General features: G+C 43.4%; 1 protein-coding gene and 1 long non-coding RNA gene across 3 annotated transcripts; both read right to left on the reverse strand.

Moving 5' to 3' along the window:
• Positions 1 to 3866: 3866 nt before the first annotated feature.
• LOC133383884 (uncharacterized) lies at positions 3867 to 26566 on the reverse strand. Of its 2 annotated transcripts, XR_009762424.1 has the most exons (6): positions 26462 to 26566; positions 25567 to 25651; positions 16515 to 16621; positions 13887 to 13941; positions 10303 to 10387; positions 3867 to 9180 (listed from the first exon to the last, which is right to left on the reverse strand). It is a non-coding gene; the product is annotated as an uncharacterized LOC133383884 (long non-coding RNA). The 2 variants fall into 2 exon arrangements; XR_009762423.1 differs by having other exon boundaries at positions 25567 to 26566.
• On the reverse strand, positions 23102 to 24501 carry LOC133383883 (GTP cyclohydrolase 1-like). Its single transcript, XM_061625440.1, has one exon. It carries the CDS (start codon positions 24325 to 24327, stop codon positions 23833 to 23835), a length of 495 nt encoding a protein of 164 aa, XP_061481424.1. The 5' UTR covers positions 24328 to 24501; the 3' UTR covers positions 23102 to 23832.

The raw sequence follows: 26566 nt of genomic DNA on the forward strand, positions 1-26566 counted from the left end.
TTCCCCAGGAAAGCTCGCCTAGTGCCTACTTTACAGTCTTTTCAATGTCAGGCCAAGATCTTTTATTTTTCTAGGTTTTTACACATTCTGGATATATTTTTATTTTATCTCTGATTTTATAATCCTGCCATTCCAATTCCTGGTTTAATTTGTGCTTCAGAAAAAATGGCTGGAACAATAGAGCACAGGTAGCAGAATACTTGTGCAGCTGTGGCAAGCTGAGCAGGCCCTAGCCAGCTGGGGAAGATGAGCCTCAGAAGGAGGCAATGGTAAACCCCCTCTGAATACCGCTTACCATGAAATCCCTATTCATAGGGTCGCCGTAAGTCGGGATTGACTTGAAGGCAGTCCATTTCCATTTTCATCTGGATGCATGTTGGTTACAGAACCTTTAATCGAAACTCCCTTTATTACTTGGATGAATTTCAGTTATTTCACGGACAAGGTGTATGGTGAAGTCTGAGCCACAACTTGCTGTCTCAACCTTTACCCTTCTTGGCTTGCAACATCTTTCTGGGAGAAGTTGGCAGACCTGGTCAGCATGATAGTACATTTTTTGTAGAGGGATTATTGCTCGTCTTGAAAGAGCTGCCCTGCTGATAAGGGCAATTATAGATTAGTCTTCAATTTGCCTTTTTTTTTGTAGGACCAGAGATTCCTGTGTCTCCCTCCCTATTACAGTTTTGAAGACAATAATTACTAGAATTTTTTTATGCTTTTGATGGTTGGTTTTTGGTTCTTGCTGTGTACTGGTTTTAGCAGCTTTTTCATTTTTGTTTTTAAATGTTTATTCCATTGTGCAGTGGTTTGAGAATTTTTATTGAGGAAACAGTATGTACATTTTTAAAAAATGTTACTGCAAGCCAACATTCCTAAATACTGCATTGTGGTGTTCTGGATTTAAATGATACATTTGTACAACATAGATTCAATGCTAGCAAACAGACCTGTCCAATATGGTTGTTAAATTGGTCATGAATGGTGTGGTTGGTAGCTCCATCCAACGGACCAACTAAAATGGCTGCCACAATACCTGCTTGTACACTATTAGGCTTTCTATCCTCTGACTTGCACACATGCTTGCCATCCTCTCCTTTGCTCTGGGCATAATACCTTTCGCCTTGTACTGGGATTATGTTATGGGCCTTTGGGGGATCCTTGAGGGATCTTATATAGGTGGGAGTATTTGTGACGTATGTATGCATTTGTCTTCGAGCATTGTGCGCTAGCATTAGTCCTAGGTTTGGGGTCAATACTCATGTTGTCCCTGTGCAGCATTGCCACCCTCCTCCGCCCTCCTGGGAGCTGCAAAAGCCTTTTCATGGCTCAGCTGTACTTGTTCAGTTACATTCTTTGGATCCCTGGCTTTTGAGAGAAGTAGTGGGTTTGTTTATTGAACAGCAGCCCATGTGGAGTAATTCTGGAAAAGAATGCTGCCATCTAGTTCATGACTACTGAATTATGGGACACACTAAGCCCTAGTTCATATGTGGGCTGGTACTGCCCTTGCAAATTCAGGGAACAAAGTCACCCTTCCCAGCACAGATAAGAAAGTGAACCTAAATCCTCTGCTCATGTGATTCTTTCTCCATGCAAAGCTGGCTTCTGCCTTGTGGGGCATATGGGTGGAGTAACTGATTCATACAAAATTTGTGGAGGGAAGGAGGGGAATTCATAAGAACATAAGAAGAGTCCTGCAGGACCAGGCCAATGCCCCAACTACTTGACCGTCCTGTTCTCACAGTGGCCAACCAGATGCTGATGATAAGCCAGCAAGCATGACCTGAGTGCAGCAGACCTTTCCCCACTTGTGATTCCCGGCAAGTGGTATTATTGTCTCCAACAGCGAAAGTAGAATGCAACCATCCTGGCTAGTAGCCACTATGCAAGAACCAACCCATAGACCCTGTGGGCATAGCTCATCCACGTGAGACTTATCAGCGGAGCTACACTAGCTTCTCAGATTAGCATAGGTTCGTGACTGAAGATAGGTAAAGGAAGATCCAAGCTCTAGCCTTTACATACATTCAGGATTAAATTTTGTAAGCATTTCTAGAAACATTGTGCTGGTGCTATCAGATGTTGATTCTATACTGTCATTAGAAACATCACATTGTTTTTTCAAATATGCCTCTTTGTTGCCAGAGTTCACTTTAGGGGCCTACATTTAGCAGCAGAAGCTCCATTGTAACTACACACTTATTTTGGACAAGAGGCTTATCTCTTGCTTTAAGTAATGTAATTCTGCAGAGTTTAGCATTAAAAGCAGAATTTCCTTACAGTGAAGGGAGGAGAGGGATCTGTGCAGGAAATAAAAGGCTAGTCTTTTCAGTCTTTGGATTGAAAAAGCTTGTTAGGAATCTTTTGCTAGCACACATTGCATTATTCAAAAGGTTATGTAACAAAATGAGAAATGTAAAAAATTTCCATGGTTTTTAAAAGAAATGGTTGGCCTAGCATGTGCTTCATTAGTTATGTAAATAGACGTTGGCTGTCAAATGTAAAAAGATGTGCTTTTCCAAATCTGGTGTTTCCCTTGTCTAAGTATGCTTGGAGAGTACTAAACCTGTTGTGCTTGGCACTGATGTTGCTGTTATGTGCCTTCAAGTCTGTTACGACTTATGGTGGCCCTGTGAATCAATGACCTCCAAGAACATCTGTCATGAACCACCCTGTTCAGATCTTGTAAGTTCAGGTCTGTGGCTTCCTTTATGGAATCAATCCATCTCTTGTTTGGCCTTCCTCTTTTTCTACTCCCTTCTGTTTTTCCCAGCATTGTCTTTTCTAGTAAATCAGGTCTTCTCATGATGTATCCAAAGTATGATAACCTCAGTTTCATCATTTTAGCTTCTTGTGACAGTTCTGGTTGATTTGTTCTAAAGGTAAAGGTGTCCTCGCACTTATAGTGTGAGTCGTTTCCGACTCTTAGGGTGACGTCTTGCAACGTTTACAAGGCAGACCGTATATATGGGGTGGGATTGCCAGTTCCATCCCCGGCCTTTCTTTACCCCCAGCATATGCTGGGTACTCATTTTACCAACCACGGATGGATGGAAGGCTGAGTGGACCTCGACCCCTTTTACCGGAGGTTCGACTTCCTCCTTCCATTGGAATCGAACTCCGGCCGTGAGCAGAGCTTCGGCTGCGTTACCGCCGCTTACCATTTATTTGTCTTTTTTGCAGTCCATGATATGCGCAAAGCTCTCCTCCAATACCACATTTCAAATAAGTTTATTTTTCTCTTATCCGCTTTTTTCACTGTCCAACTTTCACATCCATACATAGAGATTGGGAATACTATGGTCTGAATGATCCTGACTTTAGTGTCCAGTGATACATCTTTGCATTTGAGGACCTTTTCTAGTTCTCTCACAGCTGCCCTCCCCTGTCCAAGCCTTCTTCTCATTTCTTGACTATTGTCTCCATTTTGGTTAATGACTGTGCCAAGGTACTGATAATCCTAGACAATTTCAATGTCCTCATTGTCAGCTTTAAAGTTACATAAATCTTCTGTTGTCATTACTTTATAGTCTTTTTGATGTTCAGCTGTAGTCCTGCTATTGTGCTTTCCTCTTTAACTTTCATCAGCATTCGTTTTAAATCATTACTGGTTTCTGCTAGTAGTATGGTATCATCTGCATATCTTAAATTATTGATATTTCTCCCTCCAATTTTCACACCTCCTTCATCTTGGTCCAATCCTGCTTTCCATATGTTATGTTCTGCGTATAGATTAAATAGGGTGATAAAACCAATAGGTTTCTCCATATTCTGCCCTTACAGTAGCCTCTTGTGCAGAGTATAGGTTGCGCATCAGGACAATCAGATGCTGTGGCACCCCCATTTCTTTTAAAGCATTCCATAGTTTTTCATGATCTACACAGTCAAAGGCTTTGCTGTAGTCTATAAAGCACGGGGTGATTTTCTTCTGAAATTCCTTGGTCTGTTCCATTATCCAATGTATGTTTACAATATGATCTCTGGTGCCCCTCTCTAAATCAGCTTGGGCATCTGGCGTTTCTCGCTCCATATATGGCAAGAGCCTTTGTTATAGAATGTTGAGCATTACATTACTTGCATGGGATGCTAAGGCAATAGTTCGATAATTACTCCATTCCCTGGAATCCCCTTTCTTTGGAATTGGGATGTATATGGAACACTTCCAGTCTGTGGGCCATTGTTTAGTTTTCCATATGTATTAGCCCCAGCTGTGGGCTGCTTCAAACTGTAAGGATCAGTACCATAGAATCAAGGAGGAAGATTCAAAGGTTTACTCTCAAGGAGACGTTTATTGAGTAATTTAGCGAGCACACTGGCATACCCAATAAATGGAACAGGCTGCAAGGTTCCCACATGGGCACCTACAGTCTGTATGCTGAGCTGGGCCACAACAGGCTTGCCTACCCAGTGGAACAGACCGAAGGTCTCTCACATAGAGGCGTTAAGGTCTGCACCCTGAGCTCACGGCACAGGCACCTTTTATAGAGAAAATCTTGGCAAGGCATACACAATGACGGAATGCATCATTAGCTATATCTAACATCAAATCGGCACATCTTGACAGGGTACATCATTAATCAGACTAGGCATCAAAGCTGCCCTATGCCTAATAGACAATGGCTGTTATCTCACTATCTTTGAAGTATCCCCGTCCCTTGATCTGGAGTGTCAAGGCACCTGATGGAGAGCGTGAAGAAGGAGGGAGGTGGAGTTCGGATTAGTATTGAGTAAAACCATATGCTTATGTGCCTTAAGAAGAAATCTTGTTAATCTTGTTAGCTTTGTTATCTTTAATAAATACTTAATTTGGTTTACCAAAGGCCTGATCCTTGGCTGGGGTTTCACAGACCAGAAGGGAGGGTAAGGTAATGACCAAGGCTGAAGGGGAACTGTAACAAATGGTGGCAGCGGTGAAGAGAATAACAATACCAGTATTCAGAGTCTCTGGGAATACTAGTATTGGGACGTTACTGGTGGTTGCCTAGCAGGGGGTTCTGTTGAGATCTGTGCTAGAGCGGGGAGAGAAATCATAAGAGAGAGCGGTCCGGACTGGTGGAGTCCCTGGTGGTGCCTAGAGACAGGCAGTAACCACGAGCAGGTAGGAACCTGACAGGGAGAGCCAGGGAAGGACGCCTCACACGTGCAGCCCATCCTTGGCACATGTAGCTCATTAGAGCTAACTGGATCAGTGCCAAGGCTACTGTACATCAAACGGTCCTTTCCCTCCCTACCAGCCTCCTATCACATGTGCTACCAGTTCTCAGCACATGCAGCTCGTTAGTGGCTATCTAGATGAGCTTCAAAGAGGTGTCCTTGAGGCTACATCTAGCCTCATAGATAAGGCCCAGCTGAGGGACATTGACTGTTCCGCAACCTCATCTTCTAACAAACTAGTTCTCTGGCAGGTGTCCAAGCTACAGAAGACACCATTATGAGCTTAACTATTAAATCTTACCCTCCTAAAGGCACTTATACATATAAAAGCAATAAGGCAGTCTTGCATAATAGTTATAGCAATCACATACATGCCCCAGGGTATACACCATATTTCTTGACAAATTTTTCAATTTGTGCTTGGCACATTTATTGAAAAAAGGTAAACCATGTGCAACAGCAGTGTTTACCTCTCACAAGTCAAATCTAACTCAAGATATCATCTGCACCTAATACATACCATATTATGCTACAATCACTTATTCATTTTTGCTTTTCCTGATAAAAGGCATTCAGTCAATTTAGCCAATCGCACTGCTGAGCATACAGTATTTCACGCCCCATTTTCCACTTTTTATTTTGTAGCTGGGACTATCTTACCAAATTAAATATGCTCAAACTGCTGTTATAAATATACTCAAAATAATGTGACAACAACACAGCACAATATGTAGACCTTAATATGTAGCTCTTGATGTAGTGATTTGAATCTTTTTAGTACAATGCAACTAATTAGTATAAATTGTAACAAAGAGGTTGGAATCCCAAACTATAGCTTTGTATTACAAGCATTTTATAAATCTAAAATAGTGACACAACATTGTTTGGTTAGCAGGCATTTTAGCACCACTTTTATGCAAGCTATCTTCTCTTACTAAAAGTAAAAATAAAACTGTTAGGTGAGAGAAAGAGGAGAGTGTCTTTTGAAGCTTCTGCTGCTGTTGTGGGAATGTGCTGTTCCCAATGTGTCCCTGTACAAAGAGCCACTCAGTGAACATACAAGTCAGTGCAACCCTGTTTTCCTCTCACACAACTGAATTAAGTGAACTCTTAAGTGTGTATACACAGTACATACAACACATCACAAGCTTTTTTCTTAACAAAGGAATATTCTTCAAGAAATGCCAGCCCTGTTTTGTGTCTCAAGTCACTAGGCTTTTAAAGCCACATCTCAAGTTGTGCTATACAGTTCTTTGACGATGATACAGCAGTGTTTACAGTATTTTTGTAACATAAAGAGCCATAGCCCAAAAATGTGTTTGCAGTGGATGAAACATTTAAGTAAACAGAACTGATGGAGAGAAGCGTATCTAATTTAAAAACAAGATTTAAATCAAATCACAGGCAACACAGCACAATCATGTATATATTATACTCAGTTAGAAGTCCTACTGTGTTCAGTGGGGCTTCTTCCTTGGGAACTGTGCAAAGGATTGCATTACCCACCCATCTCTTTACATTAAAGCTACATACAAGCACCTACATAGAAGCTTACATTCACATTCTGAGCTGAATGTGTGCATGGAAATGGAGGTTGTATGGGTGTTTCCTCCCTTCAGTCAAGATGCTGGGGCACAAATCCATTAGAAAATTGGCGATTGTAATAGGTACAGTATCACCTGCTAGATGCTTTCTGTGGGCATATCTACACTGGACATGTGCAGTCCAGTCTAATGCATTTTACTTTGAAGTAAGCCCTACTGCATTCAAAGGGGATGAGATTTGTATCCAGCTAAGTCATTGCACAAGTGGAATGACTTCCCACAACACAACCCCACATCTTCTACCCCTGGAAATCTATTCTGGAGAGTTGGGGGGGGGGAAACCCAGAGCAGATCTGGTGGATGGGGGGGGAGTTTTATGGTACTCCTGAAAGTCATTGTGCAATAACTTAGCTGAATATAATCCTAACTCTTAAGAGCCGTAAACTAGTTACTTATTCTCCCCAGATAATTCTGGGAACTAATGCTGGTGGGGGAGGATGGCAATGAAAGCCACCAACTTGGATGGCTTTAAAAGAGGCTTTGACAACTTCATGGAGGATAAGGCTCTCAATGGCTACTAGCCATGATGGCTATGCTCTGCCTTCATGGTCACAGGCAGCATCCTTCCGAATCCCAGTTGCTGGAAACCACAAGAGGGGAGAGTGCTCTAGTACAGGGGGGTTTCCAAACTGTGGTCTGCAGTCCACTTCTGGTCCATGAGCTTCATTCAGGTGGTCTGTGGCATGACTTTGGATCTGTGGTTGAAGGTGGGAGATGGCACATCCATCGCATTCAACATTTGTATTAATTTTAATTGTGTTTTTATTGCTTCTTTTATATCTTATGTTCTATTTTGTTGCATTACAATTTGAATTTCATGGAACACAATGTATCAGAAATACAAGAAGCAATAAAAGTACATTTAAAAAATCTAGCATCTAGCACAGTACGTTACAATTGCTACAACAGACCAAAAAATCCATTAAGTGATCTGCCAAGACCCTCAGCAATTTTCAAGTGGTCCATGGGGGGAAAAGTTTGGGAACCACTGTTCTAGTGCTTAGGTCCTGCTTGTAAGCTTCCCATAGGCATCTGGTTGGCTAGTGCTTGACTAGATGGGCCATTGACCTGATTCAACAGGGCTCTTATGGGGAGATACATACCTCTTAACAGAGTTTTCAGCACTATCATTCCCAGGATTCTTTAGGGTATCAGAAATTATGATCAGAGATCATGGGAGCTGGAGTCCAAGAACATCTGGAGGACCACCAGTTCTCCGTCTCTGCTTTTCAAGATGGAGGTTGCTGGAATACACTGGCACTGTGGTGGCCATAATGAAGCAAGCAGAGTTGAAATGTCAGGAGCGATTGGTAGCTCTGAGTATCTTAAGGTTTCCTTTGCAAGCAATGACTGCTCTGCATGAGGGTCTCTTGCCTTTGCAGGACTTGAGTAATCTAATATTGTTCTCCCGTGACTGTTTTGTAGGAGGTCTTCACTACAGCAGGGGTGAGGAACCTTTTTTAGCCAAAGGCCACATTCCTTCATGGGCAACCTTCTGGGAATTGCAATGCCAGCAGTGGGCAAGGGCCAGAGGCAAAAGTGGGCAGAACAACAGATGTGACTCTCTACCTTTGTACAATAGGCTACATTATGGCCATGCAAAAGTCAGAGGTTTTTACACACACCTTTCTCCATCCAGGCAGGAAAGATGCATTATCACAACTCAAGAATACATTCCAGCCAGGTAAAGGTACTCCAGGAGGGCACAGAGCAGGGCCAGTAAGAGGTAGGGCCTGGGAGAAAGTGTAGCTTGGGGAAAGTCTTGAGGGCCAGGCAGAGAGGGCTGGAGGGCTGCATTCAGCCCCCAGGCCAGCACTAGTGTTACCAGCCACAGGGACCTGCAGCCAATCCTTGGTCCCTGTCAAGTGTAGCTATATTATACCCCTTTGCAATAATGTGTTTCTTGCATGAATATTTTACCGTTTAGGTGTACCTCTCTGCAATGCATAAAGAACTCTGGGGAGGATCTCTTGCTTTGTTCTCAAATATTTAAAAGATGCAATGTGTAGCGAGGCCTTGGCTTTTAGGGCACAAGATGCTCCCCTATCAGGGATACCTCTTTTCTGTGCTGTAAAATGGAGTTAGGTACTTGCATTGCCTAGCAAATGTTTAGCAACATTCTGAGGTTTTACCCAAAAGTGAGAACAAAGCTGTGATATTATTATTTCTTTTCTTGTTCTTTTTTCTTTCACTTTTTTTTAACATCGCAGATTCTGGCTCACATAAGGCAATTATGTCTTGGCAATTGGTTTTTTAGTGTGGGATCCAAATCCAGAGAGGGCTGCAATTAATTCTTGGTTAATTCTTGATCAAGGCGAGAAATTCTCTAGTTTTTGGATCTTCTCGCAAGACTCCAAGCATGGCACTGGTGACGGTTTTGCTGTTCCTTTTCTGAACGCCCCTCATGATCATGCACATGTACCTGTGAAGGATATTCAAAGAGGCATTTTTAGTATTAAAATGACAGCAGAATTGATTAATAACATGCATTCCTTCATTTTTATTGGCATGCTATTTTTCTGTGGTAAACCACGCTCAGAGCAGCTTTTGGTGTTTTAATGGCTAGAATCCAGACAATGCAAGTCTACTTGGACCTAAGTCTAGTGTGATTTACTTCCAGGCAAGTGTGTACAGGATTGTATCCAACTAAGTTCTACTCAGAATAGATCCACTAAAATGAATGGATCTAAGATAGTTGTGTCCATTAGTTTAAATGGGTCATGTTGATACAATCCTGAGTTAGTTGAATTTAGGTTCTATTGAAATCAGTGGGAGAAGTTAGCTCAGCCTTAGTCAACCTGGTGACCTTCAGATGTTTTTGATTACAATTCCCATCAGCTCCAGCCAGCACAGGGGATGATGGGAGTTGTAGTTGAAAATATCTGGAAGGTACCAGGTTGGCAAAGGCAGAGTTAACTGACAGGAAGTGAGGCCTGCTGGGTCAGCTGGCACATGCCACACACCCTCCCCAGCAAGGGAAGGCCAGACTGGCTCCAACTGGATATAGCTGCCTGTTTACAATTCCCTGTTTGACCCCATCTGCTCTATACATTAAAAGCACTCTATACATTAAAAGCTTTAGGGGAAGCCATGACTATTTAAAGTGGTATAATTCTGCTTTAAATGTATAGTGTAGATGGGGCCTTTGTTCTGGTGCTGTCAAACTGATCCCCTTCCTCTTCCTTCTCTCCCACCCCTCCCTTGCCTGTCTTGTCTTTTTAGTCACAGATAATCACAGCAAGCCCTGTCTCTTGGAAGTAGATACTGATTTTTTTAAATGTCAGCTGCTTTGGAGAACAATATTTGTCTGAGAAGCAGAATGAAAAATATAATCAAAGAAGTCCCATTGATTTCTATGGAAGCTATGTTCAACTAAGTAAGTCAAGATCAACCCAATGTAAGGTTGGTGGGTTTTTTAAATTGTTTAGAATGGTTTTTTTATAGTAATTATACAGGGAAAAACCCCTCCCATTTCCCAGTGAAAGACGAGACTGGGGTGTGTGTGACCCAACAAATCAAATTGGACAAGGAATTCTTAACTTACGATGCTTCAATGACCACAGTCACTTCAACAGGTTTCAGAGCTTCAGTAATTGCCAGGGCAATCTGTTTGGTAAGTCGCTCCTGAACTAGAAAAAGAATTGAAAAAAGACATTGTATTGAATCAGCTGGAAAAATTAAACACATGCTCATTGCATTTTAATAACATATACACTTGTTTTGTTTTTGAATAAATTATTTTGGATAACCTCCTAACTTTTGAATAAATTAATGTATTAATCTTTGAATGAATTAAGGTTCTAAAAGAGAAATTTAACCTGAACTTGGAAGTTGGTGGTGAAGTTTTTGCAGGCAAAAGAGGAAAAGACTGCCTTCCCTCCTGCGTTTTGGGTATGGAGGCAAATTTTGAAAACAGAGGGCAAAACTCACTAGTGCCCCCCTCCCCCCAACTCCTATCAGCTAGCATTTTAGTTTCCCCTGAATGCTAGAACAACACCATGTCACTGCATAACACCATTACAGAAGGGGCATTCAATCTGGGATGTTAAAATGGTGTCCTCCATGGGCAGCAGCCATCCCCCCCCAGCACTCCACAGCATCATTCTGAGGTTATTTTTGGGAAATTAAAATGGCAGCCATCATAGCCAAGGAGCACTATTATTACCTTGCCCCCGAGAAAAAAACCAGCCAAAATGCCCTTCTCTCACATGTGAATGTGAGCGTAAAATGAGGATTTTTGTGCCAGCACTAGAATAAATGAAATGGATTCACATTTGCAGTTTACAAGATCACATTTCTGTGGTTACCTATTTTATACTTGCTCTAGTTCACTGTTCATGCTTGTTCATGCCTCACTCCTACACCAGGAAAAAGGGGAGGTTCACAAGACCATCCCCACGCACCGAAAGAACATGTGAGTGAGGTTGAGGGTTAGCCTTGCCCTCTGCTGATGTACCCCACTGATGCATGCAGCTGAACTGCTTACCTGCCATCTGCACATTTGGCTTGTACAGTTAAGGCCTCTACTTCAATACTGCTGGGTTTTCCTTGCCTGGAGGAACTCTACATGCATCCGTGAGTATGCAAGTAGAACTCCTTTCCCATCCTGGCCAAACCTTCAGAAAGGAGGAGGTGTTTTCACTGCAGGTGGTGACCCCCATGGTTGCAGTTGGTGGGGGAAGGCTAGCCCATGTGATTCACCCTCCCCCCCCCTCACACACACATACATATTCTTTCAACATGGGAGGAGTTACGTGAACCTCCCTAAACCAAGACCTGTTTTCTCCAGGAGCCCAGCTTCTGTGCCTGCTTATGTCTGCAGTCGCCTTTCTGATAAGGAAGCAACTTAACAGGAGTGGCCAGTTTAGAGACTCAATAGGCAGCCTGTTCTAAAGGTGGGCAAATTCATGTGTTAGTGTGCGAATGAATGATCAGTTGATCTAATGAACCCCATGCAGAGATGCGCCAAGAGCAGTAAACCAGGCTGAGGCTCAGTGGGCACTCTCTTCTGTGGCTGAGTCCTTTCAGTTCACAAGCGCCTCAAACCGGGCATAGGCAGACTTCATGCTAGTGGGATCTACTCTTTTTTTCTTTTTTAATAGAACCTCAAGGCCCACCAACCAGAGCCAGGTATAAAATAGCATGAGGGCATCCACAGAATTATGTCTTATGCACTTAGAACCATAGAATAGTAGTACTGGAAGGGGCCTATAAAGCCATCGAGTCCAACCTCCTGCTCAGTGCAGGAATCCAACTAAAAGCACACCCAACAGATGGCTATCCAGTTGCTTATTGGATGACTCCAGTGCCAGAGAGCCCACCACCTCCCTAGTACTTGGTTCCATTTACTAGGTCCCATTGGTTCCATTTACTAACTCGAAAAGTTAGGAAGTTTTTCCTGATGTTCGGGCAAAATCTGGCTTCCTGTAACTTGAGCCCATTATTCTGCACTCTGGGATGATTGAGAAGATCACTTGCTCAACCCAGAAATTTGTTTTTTAGTACTGGAACTGAGCTCCCAATCCTTCCACACAAAAATCCAATCCTGATTCCCTCCCCTCAACTTTCTTCATTTCAACACCCTAACTGGGTTTTTGTTCTTGCTATCTTTTTTAAAAAAGCCTTTTGTTCTTGTTATATATATATATTTTTAAAGACAAGTTTAAAAAAAAACACCTGCAAATCACCGAGATATTTACCAATAGATCCTCATCTGCCTGTTCTTGCCTTTAAGTCTTAATGATGTAAGTCAGCGATAGGGAACCTGTAGCCCTCCAGATGTTGTTGGATTCCAATGCACAACATCCTTGACCACTGGCCATGCTAAGCTGGGGCTGATGGAAGCTGGAATTCAACAACATCTGAAGGGCCAGAGGTTCTCAATCCCTCATTTAAGTAATTTATTTCTCACAGCATACTAGAAGTCCTCTCAGAGTACACTGTCTGGGAATTCATGTCCTCGAACAGGGGTGGCTAACCTTTGCTCCTCCAGATGTTGCTGGGCACCATCTCCCATCAGCCCCAGCTAGCATGGCCAATGGTCTGGGAAGATGGGAATTATAATCTGACAATATCTAGATAGCCACAGGCTAGCCACCCTTGTCCCGGCATGACTCCTAGAGGTGGTATTAGAGCAAAATATGGGAGCTAGCAAGAAAGGAGAGTTGCCATATACGGCAAAAAACATACAAACTTTGAAGCCTTCAGCTAAATATTTCAACAATTTTAGAGGGAGAAAAGATGGATAACAGTAAGAGAAAATAAATAATGTGTTATAAAAAAAAAGAACAGCAAATGTTAATGGAAATGCAAAACAGGAAGAGCTGAGCCTGCTTATGAGGCTGCAGCTGTCAAGCCTTTAAGAACATTTCCTGCTGGATCAGGCCAAAGGGCCACGTTAGACCAGCATCCTGTTCTCACAGTGGCCAACCAGATGCCCATGGGAAGCCCACAAGCAGGACCCGAGTGCAACAGCACTCTCCCCACTTCTGATTCCCAGCTGCCGGTATACAAAGCCATATTGCTTCCAACACTGCAGGAAAGGTGTCACCATGCTGCCTCTGACAAGTGGAGGGACAATGCCATCATACAGAAACATGGAGCTGGGCAAGATACCACAGCACAGTTCTATTTGCATCACTGTTTGCATCACTGGATTGTTGCAAAAATTAAAATGTGAGAACCCTATGTGCACCCTGAGCTAAGGAGAGTAAGTGTGATAAATACACAAACCCGCTTTCCAAGCTAACATCCCAGACGAAATGCAAGGTTGTATGTAACTTCTGATTTTACAAAAAGTGGTGAGCAAACGTCTGGTGATGTGTACTTAAAAACACAAGAGTCGTGCTAGATCAAACCAACGCTTCATCGTTCAGGCCAACATTAAAGGAGGGCCTGAAGACAATTATTGTATCTTGTTAGTGCTCTTCAGCAAGTGATATATGGTGACATACTGCTTCTGAACATGGAGGTTCTGGTTTTATACAGCCATGATGGCTAATAGCGATTGATATCACCTATCCTCTATGAATTGGTCTAATTCCCTTTTGAAGTCATCTAAGGCTGTCTCTACATGTTGCATCACTGAATTCCATAAATTGGTAAGAACATAAGATTAACAAGAAGAACCTTGCAAGTTTGCTTAAGCCCACCACTTTCTTCCTTGTAAGTATCCAATGTGCACCTGCAGATTTAAAAGGAGATAGAAGAATGATGAATATGCAGTTACAAAATTGGATGCACATGATTGCCTCTACATAGGAAAAGAGGAGTCCACCTTATACCAAGTCAGATGCTGGTGATTGAACCTGGGACCTTCTGCATGCAAAGCAGATGCTCTACAACTAAGCTAGCATGATTTCACATACACGCATACACAGAGCTCAACCCAGTTAGATTGGGAGAATGGGTTTCTCCACCTCACTCAGTGGATGGGTCTCAACATTCATGTTTGCCAGTTGTGCTGAATATGTAATGAGATCCTCTTTAGAACAGCCCGTTCCCCATTAATCTCACCACAGGGTCACTGGGGGTGGAATCGATGTTGCTACTGAAGAAACACGATGCCATGAATTTCACACTTTTTTATTCTGCAGGACATCTCACATGTTAAGGCAAACTTCTGTCAAATTACACTACACTGAAAGCCATCACCTTGTAACGTTTTTGTAGCACAAGTTGTACAGTGAGTGGCCCACAAGGCACCATTAAAATTGTAAAAACAGCCCTGCTGCTGGATCAAAACAAAAGTCCATCTAGTTCCCACAGGGGCCAACCAGGTTCCTACACAAAGCCCACAGGCAAAACACGAATGCAACAGCACTCTCTCACTTGTGTCCCCCAGTAAATAGTATTCAGAGGACACCACCAAGAGTGACTATTGTGGTATTCAAGGAAAAGCTCTGCATGGCTAAGTTACACGTTGCTTGCAAATAGGGCAAGGCAAGATATTATTATAACGGTGCACATTGCAAAATGCTGCTTAATGTTCAATAAATATTTGGTGATAATTTTCCTGGAATAAGCAGCAGAGCAAGAGGGCTGGGAAAAGGAAGAGAGAGACAAGAAATAAGAAGAAGGAAGTGCAGAGAGAGAAAAATCTGGGAAGCAGCAGAAGAGGACAATGAGGACAAAAAGCAACAGTGAGTTTTAGAGGGAGCTAAATACTGTTTGGAATCAGGTAATCCATTCTAGCCATCAATGCAGCCATTTTCAAATCTTACTAATACACAATTCCTGTTAGTTTCAAAGGGATTTTGTGGATTTGCATGATGGGTTCGGGTTACAGCAGCCTGCCTAATCAGACTGCCAAGGGCAAGGATAATCAAAAGCATCCCCTTTCCCAAAGCATTTGAGGATACTTCCTTCAGTTCCTAAGCTTTCAAACTCAATTGTCTTTATTCCCGTTGGCTCAGAAGCAGACGTTATCCCCTCAAAAGAAAACCAAGACAGCAAATCTAACTGGGTATGTGTGCGTGTTAGTTCTTCACTTTTTTGGTTGTGTTTGTAACTCATAATAGCTCAACTGAGCAGTGTGGACTAGAGGTCACCCACAGAACTCTAAACCATAGAGAATTCTTAAGGACATAGGAAGCTGCATTTATACCAAAACAGACCACTGGTCTATCTAGTTCAGTATTATCTGCACCAGGATTGCTTAACTGGTTTTGGCATGAGGGCAGCATTTAATGCTGGCCAACCAGGGCTGGCACCAACCCACCACAGGCCCCTGCCTCCTCCCTCTGTGTGTGTGTGTGCGTGCGTGCACACACTTAAATACGCCCGGCTGTGTCACTTCACACATCAGTGCACATGCCTACTATCACCCAATATGGCAGCAGGGCGTGTTGATGTCCCACCACCATCTTGGGTGATGGCACGCATGTGTGCTGATGCACTGATGCACAAGGTGACGCAATGGGACTATTAAAGCACCTGCCAACTGTGCGCACATGCAGGAGTAATGATGGCTGGAAGAGCAGAGCTTTTGCTTCGCAATCTGCGCCACTGCAGATTGGCCCTGTGTGGCCCGCAACCCAATGCTGGGGGAGATCACAGAGCTGGAGCTCCACCCTCCCAGCTGCAGAGGCCCTTGGCCAGTGCCCAACCTGGCCAACTGCTGGTGCTGGGTCTGTGGCCAATCCTTCGAGAGCCACATAGATGCAGGCACACAGCATACTCACATACACACATCATACTTATCACAGGACTACATTTGGTGGAGAAGTCGAGCACTGCTATGGGGAGAAAGATGGGGGTTGACAGGCCATTGCAAAAGCTTTGCAGTTGTGACCCAGCCTGCACGCTGCAGGTTTGCCACTCCTGGTTTACACTGACTGAAAGTAGGGTTTGAGACCGGAATCTTTCCCAGCCCTACTTGGAAATGCCAGACATTGAACCTGGGAGTTTCTATATGCAAAATATGGATTCTGTCAGTGAACTACTGCCCTTCTTCTCAATTCTTAGAATTTCTCTAGGTGCCCTTGTCTTTGGAGGACACAGCAGAAGAGTCTTGCGGACAGTCTCCCATTACCTAATCAGAGAGACATTAGCTCGGCAGGGGAATAGCTCCCAGGTATCTCTGTTGAGGCCAAGCTGCTGGGATTGAGTGATGCTGTCACGGCTAGTGGAGCAGGATGGATCTTCAGCTGCAAGCAGCTTCACTGAGGAGAATCCAGCCCCCTGGGGGCCATCAACTCAGGCCAAAGCAGATGGCTAACCCTGGCTTGGACCATAAAATGTGTAAGGTACCAATACCTTGCCAAAGAAAGGTACCAAGTGATGTTCACAAAGAGAAAACATATCAATGTCCTTCACAATCACCATCTTGTCATGGTCATCGAAAACTGCATCGTTGAGTATCTCTGAAAAGACAAGATGGAACAGGGGGAAAATGGACTTTGTTCCATCTAGTTCTATCTTGAATATAGAATAACTAATCGGAAACAGAATGTTATCTCAAGCCAGGTAGAAAAGGGTTGGGGCAGACCTGTGAAAATATTCATTCTTTTGTTTCAATTTTTTTTATCCCACTTTTCCACAAATGTGATCAAAACCACATCCATATATGAAAACAATAAAATAAATATTTTTAAAATGGTAAAAACCCACCAGAAAATACCATGAAAGGCAATCAGCACCACTAAAAACAGCATAAAACAGTTTAAAACACAAGATAAACGTTCCCAACAAGTGTGCCCCCAGATGTTGTTGGACCACAACTCCCATCAGCCTCAGCCAGCATTGCCAATCGTCAGGAAGATGGGAGTTGTGGTCCAACAACATCTGGAGGCATACTGGTTGGGAAAGGCTGACTAGATAAAGAATAGAATATCTGCCAAAATAAAAAGTGAAAGTTCTTGTGCAGCTTGGAAGAAATTGGTAACATGTGCCTCTGAGCATATGGTGAGTGGTGGCAACACCTGCCATCTCCAAAGTTGGAGAATTACATTTTTGTATGTTTGTTGGTTTTCGTCTTTGGTTCTTTCCTGTGTCACTATTGTTTCTACAGAGAATCTAATCTAGAAAATGTTATTTCCCTCTATATTCATCCTAGAAACCTGTGTCAAATTTATTTTTATTACTTTCAAAGTCTTCTTATTGGTCAATGTTATATGATGGTGAAGACAGCCTTTTGTGTTTCAAACTGGAGGTAATGTTCTATTTCTATTTTGGGCGCATTAACAGTTGAATGTGAAACTGCAGTTTGATGTAAAATCAGACGGATTATTATTATTATTACTCTTTTTACCCCGCCCTTTTTCCAAAACTGGAACTCAGGGTGGCTTACAATTGCTACTTAAGCAATTACTCTAGCTGTTGGAAAAAACATACTTGGCCTGCCCAAGATGCATGTATTCAGCCTGCTATATTTAAACCATCCCACTTAAGAAAAGGTGGCATGATCAATTAAAAACATAGAGCATACCTAGAATTTTGCTAGAATATATTTCACCTTCCACTGTTTTATCTTGTTCAAACTGAGACACTCCAGATGTCCACTGGAGACTATTCTGCAGAATAGTGAGTGCTATTATTCCACAATTGTTTTTGGAGTTTTTTAGTATATGTTCTGCAAAGGGTTGCACATATTCACAGAAACAAAAGCAAAAGAAAATGATTTACTATAGGAAACTTCACTAAAATTGCAAAGTAAATCAAACACATTTAAAGTGACTATCTGAACTATATCAACTGTATCTTGATAGTGTTGCTTCCTCCCTGCTAAAACAAAATCAGCACAGCACATGTCTTCTTTCTATTATTTGGGCCAATTGCAGGTGTTGCCACCACTCACCATATGCTCAGAGGCACGTTACCAAATTCTTCCAAGCTACACAGGAAATGGATTGGACTATGAAAGACCAACCCAAGTTGTGTTTGCATTTTGACAAATCTGTAGGGCAGTACAATATCTCAGAGAGGAGGTCATGTTTTCTGCTCCCCTGGTGCATTCGCTATAGCTACCCAATTTCCCTGCTTTTTAAAGTTTGATAGAAATATCTGTTGGCTATAGGTACATTCTTAAACTGCAAGATTTTTTGCCTATTAGTGAATTTCTCTGCTTTTAAACCTGGGAGGTAAGAAATGGGATCCTGTGCATGTTTGCTGAGAATGGATTGATCATTTGCATGCTTATTGAGTTCATTGGCATTTACTCCTGTGCAATCATGCTTAGGATAGGTAAAACTGACCATAGGGTAGGAGGAGGGGGAAGGGAGAGGAGAGGGAAGGAGAAAGGGAGGGGAGCGGAAGGAGGGGGAGGGGAAGGTGGGGATTGGAAGGGGAGGGACAAAGGAAGGGGGAGAGAAGGGGCAAAACGGAGGTGATGGGAGGAAGGAGGACAGGTTTGATCATTTGCATGCTTATTGAGTTCACTGGTATTTACTCCCGTGCAATCATGCTTAAGATAGGTAAAATTGACCATGGGGATGAGGAGGGGGAAGGAGGGGATTGGAAGGGGAGGGGGAGGGAGGGGTGAAGTAAGGGGGAGTGAAGGGGCGGGGGGGATAGGAGGGAGAGTGGGTTTGATCATTTGCATACTTTTTGAGTTCAGGGAGATTTATTTCTGCGCAATCATGTTTAAGATAGGTGAAACTGACCTGGGGGAAGGCAGGGAGGGGAGGAGGAGGGGGAGGGGATTGTGTGGGTGGGCACTGGGCAGAGGGGAAGCCCCTTTCCTTTCCAAAAGGAAAACATTGTGAACAGTATAATTGCTTTTCAGTGTTTCTCCCACCTTTTTATTCTACAGCAGGCACATGTAGCCTCCCACCCAAATTTAAACCAAAGCTGTCCCGGGCCACATCCACACCAGGCCTTTATTTCACTTTATACAGTCATGGCTTCTCCCAAAGAATCCTGGGAAGTGGAGATAGTGAAGGGTGCTGAGAGTTGCTAGGAGAGGCCCTGTTCCTCTCACAGAACTTCAGTCAGAGCGGCTGACTGTTAAACCACTCTGGCCACTGGAGGTCTGTCAGTGGGAGTCTCCTCTCAGCCCCTTCTCAGCCCCTTCACAAACTACACTTCCCAGGATTCTATGGGGGAAGCCATGACTATCTAAAGTGAAATCAAGGTCTGGCATGGATATGGCCCCATGATTAGCCAAGCCAAGCCAAGCATCTGTTAGTCTGGCTTTTACAATACTGGCAGTGGGTTCTTACTGAGCATGCCCAACATTATCATTTAGTTCAATGTAAAATTTCTTAAATTTCTTAAACTTCGCTCAGCGTCTAAGGCCCTCCTCCGGGTACCAACCCATCGGGAAGCCCGGAGGACAGTTACTCGATCTAGGGCCTTTTCTGTAGTGGCCCCCGAATTGTGGAATAGCCTCCCCGAAGAAATACGCCTGGCGCCGACGCTTCTATCTTTTCGGCGCCAGGTTAAGACCTGGCTATGCTCCCAGGCATTTTAATGCATTTAATGTTACAATTTTAAATCTCTTTGTTTCAGTTTATTTATTGTGATATTTTGTATTTCTGTACTTTTAATCTTTTGTACACCGCCCAGAGAGCTATTCGCTATGGGCGGTTTAAAAATGAAAATAAATAAATAAATAAATAAATAAATAAATAAATAAATAAATAAAATAAAAATCAGCCAGGCATTTTTTTAACTTTTAAACTGAAGAAAATGAAGGTCAGAGTATGGGGCAAGGTCAGTAATAGGATTACAGGTACTCTGTGAACATGGCTGATTTTTAATGAATTTCAACAGATTATGAGAACTCTGACAGAAAAAAGTCCAAAAGGGGTCTGGGTTTTTTCCCTCTTTTTACACTTTGAACTCTCAGTTCTCTTCTACTGTTTTGTTTATTGCCATGAAAATTGAGAGGGTTGTTAAGCAAGCATTTCTGAGTTCAGGACTATAAGTTTTGTAAGGTTCTGTTTTGAAATGAGCTTATGGGAAGCATCAGAATGGTATGGGAGTAGTTTCAATTTAACACTGCGGAATGCGAAAAATCCACACTGGTTATAGTATACAGCCACTCTTGTGGCTGTATAATCAGAGTTTTAAGACACATTATAGTAAAACAAAAACACACAAGGGCCAGCAAGGAGTGTAGTCTGGGGAGATGTGTGAACGCATTACAGAGGCTTGGAGGGCCACATGTGGTCCCTTGGCCTAAGGTTCCCCACCCCTACTGTACATTTCTACTCAAAAGTCCCATGGAGTGCATCCCAGGTATGGATGGAAAGATCTGTCAATTTCAGTTCTCTCAAGTTTTTCATTTTTCTAATCTTAAATTCGGTTCTCCACATTTCTGTAGCAATTTGTGATTTTTTAAAAAAAAAATCCCCATGAAAATTCTCCAGGATTTTAATGCAAATTTCTCCTAATAAATATATTTTTGTATGCAGTTCTGACTACTGTATTGTACGCATTTTTGCAAACAATTTATCCTAATATAATGCATTTGTGTATGTTATTTTCACCAATATATTCATTTTGTGCAGACTTTCCCCATATCTATGCATTTTTGTAAACATTGCTTGGTTGGAGAACTGCATCACAAAATTCAGGTAAGTGTGTACACCAGGGTGGAGAACATCCTGATGTCATGGGACTCCAATTTCCACAAGCCCCATGCAACATGGTCAATGGTCAGGGACAACAGGAGTTGTAGCCCAGCAACATCTGGAGGGCACCACCTTGGCTACCTGTGATGTACATCTTCCTGATGGATTGTGAAAACCCACTTTTTTTCTTTTTAAAAAGAAATGGATCTCACACAGACATAGTATTTCAGGGGAGGAACAGTACTGGACATACTGATTAAAGTGCCGACCAGATTGTTCAGTGCCAATTTAAAAGAAAATGCCTTTGAAACAATATACCAGTGGCATTTCACCCCACCCACAGAGTTTATTTTTAGGACCCATCCTATTCTCTTGTCTGCAATTTGTTTTAACTGATTTTGATATTGAATTTTTAAAATGTTGCAACCCACCCTGGGACCTCATGGTGAAGGATGGGTAAATAATAATAATTATGATTATGATTTCTATTTTATTATTATTAGTTCCACACAGCTAATAGAGTGACTGTAGTCCACAAAAGCATATAGCAGGGGTTTCCAAACTGCGGTCTACAGACAAACAGTGGTTTGCAAGCTTCATTCACATAGTCCGTGGAATGCCTAATAATAAAATAATAATAATAATTTAATTTATGTGTCGCCTATCTGGCCAGTGGCCACTCTAGGCGACGTACAACTCCGTTACAATAAAATACATCATAATAATACAAGACAAACGATAAAAATTATAAAACAATGACAGTTCAGAGTAATAGGCAATTAGTCATAGAGATTAACCCTCCTCGGAAGTCCCGAAGGCCTGTCTGAAAAGCCAGGTCTTCAAGGCCTGGCGGAATACATTCAGGGAAGGGGCATGCCGGAGATCATACAGGAGGGAGTTCCAGAGAGTGGGGGCTGCCACTGAGAAGGCCCTCTCTCTAGTCCCCACCAACCTAGCTGTTTTAGTTGGCGGGACTGAGAGAAGGGCCTGTGTGGCTGATCTTGTCGGGCGGCATAATTGGTGGCCTATAAAGAACAGTGGCTAGAGTGGCTAGTCTGTCGTTCTTAGAACTCCGTGGTCTGTCCAGGTGAGCAGGATCGACCAGAAGTGATGGGAGGGGAGGAGGCACTTGAAAGGAGTGGAGAGGATTAGCAGTGTGACAGAACAAGAGGAAGAAAGAGCAAGAAAGAGAGTCAATAGATGGGAATGAAGGTGAGCGGGACACACCTGGGGGAGGAGGCAGTTGAAGTGCAAAGGAATAACAGTGCAGCCAGAACCCCTTTTCTAATAGGTCTGTACATTGTAGTTGCACACAGCCGAGGCTTTTGATTGTGCCTCCTTCATACAGTTCTATGAGATTCAAACTGTAATACAATGTATAAGGAATAAAAGAAGGAATTAAAATACTATTAAAATTCATACAGCATCTGGCACAGCACGGTACAATTGCTACAAAAGGTAGAAAAATCATTAACTGGTCTACCAAGAGCCTCAGTGGTCTGTGGGAAAAATGATTGGGAAACACTGACATAATAAGTTTGTTAAGCCTTTAAAGTGCGACATGATTGTTGTGGTTGTGTTTTTTTTTTTTAACTTTCATCCAGACTGTTAAAAAAATCACACTTCCCTGACTTGGGGGTATATTTGGACCCCAATGAGATTTCCAGTGGAAGAATGGGGTCACTCTGTACGCCAGCAACCTTTTTTGTTTTTGGTCACCACAAGTGTGCTTGACACTACCAAAGCACATTGAGCCAAAAAACACTTATTCAGAGGAGGCAGATTTTTTTCTGAGCAGTACATGTTACCCACTTCTTCATGCGCATTGAGTAAACAAGTATTTTTGGACACCAGTGGGATTTGTTGTTTCCAGAAGGAAAACCGTAAGTGGTAACTGACTGAAATTTGGGTATGTTGTACAGGTGACAGTTTGCAGGTGACAATATCATGCAAGGACAACACTGCAGGTTCACTCATGTGTAAATTACACAATATAAAATGCACCTGTGATTCGAGTGCATCCCACAAGTCAGGATGAATGCTACAAAAAGAAAACAAATGAAAAGGAGAAAAATCATTTCCTGGAGGCTAGGGATGTGGGAGAAATTCATTTCGTTTTGCATGTAAAGGCAAATCTATCCAATCTGCACTTTCAGAAACAACATGAGAACGTTTGTACTTATTAAGCATATGCTTCATTTTGCGCATATTGATTTCATTTCATTGTTACATAGCCATACTTTGAAATCAACATGTTTCCAATTTTTTCAATGCAGTTTTCCAACCAATGTATACATAAATGCATAGATTAGGGGACAGTGTGCATAAACTTGAATATACATGAAATTAACATACAAAAAAGCATTCTTTCAAGAGAAAATGCTTGCAAAAATGGGCACTTGAGTCAAAACTGCATTCAAAAATGTGTTTGGTCCTCAAACGCAAAGATGTAACACAGAGCACTAAAGTCAGGATTATTCAAACCATGGTATTCCTGATCTCTATGTATGGATGTGAAAGTTGGACAGTGAAAAAAGAAGGTAAGAGAAAAATCAACTCATTTGAAATGTGGTGTTGGAGGAGAGCTTTGCAGGTATCATGCTCTGCGAAAAAGATGGTGTTAGAACAAATTAAACCAGAACTATCACTAGAAGCTGAAATTATGAAACTGAGGTTATCATACTTTGGCCACATAATGAGAAGATACAATTCACTAGAAAAGACAATAATGCTGGGGAAAACAGAAGGGAGTAGAAAAAGAGGAAGACCAAACAAGAGATGGATTGATTCCATAAAGAAAGCTTACAAGATCTGAACAGGGTAGTTCATGACAGATGCTATTGGAGGTCGCTGATTCATAGGGTCGTCATAAGTCATAATCGACTTGAAGACACATAACAACAACAGGAGACATTCACACTGAAATGTTGCAGAATTTTCATGAGGATTAAAAAAAAACCACAAACTTGCGGAAATGTGAACTCTATTTAAGCCTGGAAAAAGTGAGAAACTGCGAGAAGCGAGACTGACAGGACTTTTCATCCGTGCTGGAGACGGGGTTAGCGGACACCTCCGACGGTTTCGCGGTAGCCTTTGGTGAAAAACTGCATGGCCTTGGCAGCCCTGCGGGACGTGACCAACAGCCCTTGCCTAGCTGGATCCTCACCCACCCCCTCCAGGATGGTGGCGTAGGCAACCTCCAGAGCGGGCAGCCTCTCTTCCTCGTCGGCTTCTCGCTCGCGAGTGCACCTGTCCGACGGCAGGCGCTGGTGCTTCACAGCCTGCCTCCCCGTCTCGCTGCTGCTCGACAGCTCGCTCAGACTTTTGAGGAGGAGGCTGGAATGCAAATCGCCGTTCTGGTAAGACTGCAAATCCAGCTGCAGGGCCTCCATTGCGGAGCACGTGCGACGGGCTTGGGAGCCTGCAGCACAGCGAGGCGCCAAGCGCGGGCAAGCGAAAAGCGATCGACTTCCTCGGCCGCGTCTGCGTTCTGGAAGGCGCTTGCAAAGGTACGTCTGCAGCGACTCCCGGACGAAGAGGTCGTGCCAAGACATGGGGCAGCCAGCGTCTTTTTTTGGCAAGGGAAGCCCGCTGGCGCGTGCCCAAGGAAAGTTTCCCTAACGCTAGGAAAGGAGTTTTCTTCCGGGGCAGTTTGGGTCACTTTCCGCGGGGATGCAATGGGAGCGGGATGCTGATCTGAAGCGGGATCCGGGGGACGGCTGCCTTTGTTGAGATCTAGCGCGTCTGTCGCTCGGCGGATTGCGCAAAGGGGCGGGGGTGGCTTGCAAGTAGCGTCCTGGTTGCCACGCGAAGCCTGGCCCAGGGCTGCGTGTGCCCGAGCCATCTGGTATTTATCGCGCCTGTTCGCCACGGAAATCCTCCGTCAGAATCCGTCTTGAGACTTGACAGCTCAGCTTGGGCTGGGCGAGCTGCTCTGAGGCGCCCTTTGTCACCTGCCCTGCCTGCACCCTGCTGTCTATAATCGCAGGAAACAAGCTTGCGACACGAGTGTTAGCCACGCTGCCCGCCTTTGCGCGACTAGCCCAGCCGTGAGTCGGACCACAAACCACAAGAAAATGTTTTTGCGAAGGTTTCCACAGAAGGAGCCACAGTTCCTGCCCTCACCTTAAGTTGCTACCGCGACTGCTCATTTATCGCTGAAACAGAGGCTGACCGTTCACATGTGTGAAAAAGTATCCCTAGGTTGCCCCTTTCCGGGGGCGCAAGGGATCACGGGCTTGTGCAAATAGGCCCCGAAGACGCTTCACTCCGGTGCAACTCGACTGATGCGGGAGGGTGGAGAGGGGAAATAGTTTCCTTCTAGAATTCCCAGTACACCATTTCGTGGGACTGAGTCTCACGAACGGTGATTACTGCCGAATACATCCGCATATTGAAAACCCGATTGCTGTCCCGCCTCTATCGCTTTTGGGAATTAAGGTCCAGCGGACGCCGAATTGATAACGTGCTATATATTTACGATGCGTAAGCGCACCAGAATTCCTAATTCTCTAATAAGTTTTATTAAAACTAAAATATCTCATCCCTATAATTAATAATTCAAAGTCTGATCGTTTTGATGACAATAGCTCAATGAACACGTTTCATACAAAACGGAACCACACACACAATATTTACTTTCAGTACCACAAGAATCACTGGCCCGCCATTGGGCCTCCAAAAATTTGGGATTTAATACCCGCGTGATGGCGTACTCATAGGAAAATCATAGAACATATTTTGCGAAGGTTACCAACCAAACAGCGAGCATTCTTTACATTATGGTATCTCACCAACGTGGCTACTTCTTTATCGCTGAAACAAGGAGCTGCTGAAGGGCGATGTCACTCCCACAAAAAAGGATAGCCCTGGACATAACTGAAAACAATAAAAGTAGAAATAAAACTATTTTTCTCCCTTGCCTGATGAGCAAGGAATCATGGGCTATGCAAATGAGCGCCAAAGACGTTTCACGCAGATCTGCCGCAGCGGGGCGAAGATCGTACTCAGGATCCACAGTTACACAAGAGTAAGTCTCAGTGACGCTCTAAAGGCTTGTTGCTGAGCATTGAAAACCTGATTGGTTCCCCGTTACATTGCTTTTGTATATTAAATTGTGGTGGACTCCATGATTTCTGTGCGCTGGCTAGTTCTATTGCGTCATTATGGTAATTTGCCTGCCTAGTGCTAAGGTGATAACCGCTGGTCTTCTAGTTAGCCTGGTAAGGCGAGGCGGGCGGGCGGGCGGAGTCAGTGACCGTGGTGCATGACAGCACCGTTGAGCCTCCAAAAATTGGGGAAGTAACATCCCACTCAATGATCCCCTCCATCCACCGAAAAAAAGGGACATGTGTTGTCGCAAACATTTCCGCAGAACGGGTGACGTTTCGGTATCTCGCCACTTTAACTATGCACATCACTGAACCAAGGGGGTATTACAGCAAGAGGCCGTTCCCACAATATACTGCCCCGCCTCTATCGCTTTTGGGAATTAAGGTCCAGCGAAAGCCCAATAGCTCCATTAGTTCATTGGTAGACAGCATGCTGTATATTTACAATACACAGCTGCACCAAAATTCCTAGTTTTCCAATAATTTCCATAAATACTATAGCAGATTTCACCACCGTAAACAATTAATGTAGATGTTAAAAGTCAGATGGTTTCGACGAACTTAACTAAAACAATACCTTCCATGCTGAATGAAACAACACACTACTGCTTTTAGTACCACACCACTTGGCAGCCCTCCGTCGGGCCTCCAAAAATTCGGGATTTATTACCCACAGTGATGG

This window comes from Rhineura floridana, chromosome 4 (genome assembly GCF_030035675.1).
Source record: "Rhineura floridana isolate rRhiFlo1 chromosome 4, rRhiFlo1.hap2, whole genome shotgun sequence".
NCBI lineage: Eukaryota > Metazoa > Chordata > Lepidosauria > Squamata > Rhineuridae > Rhineura > Rhineura floridana.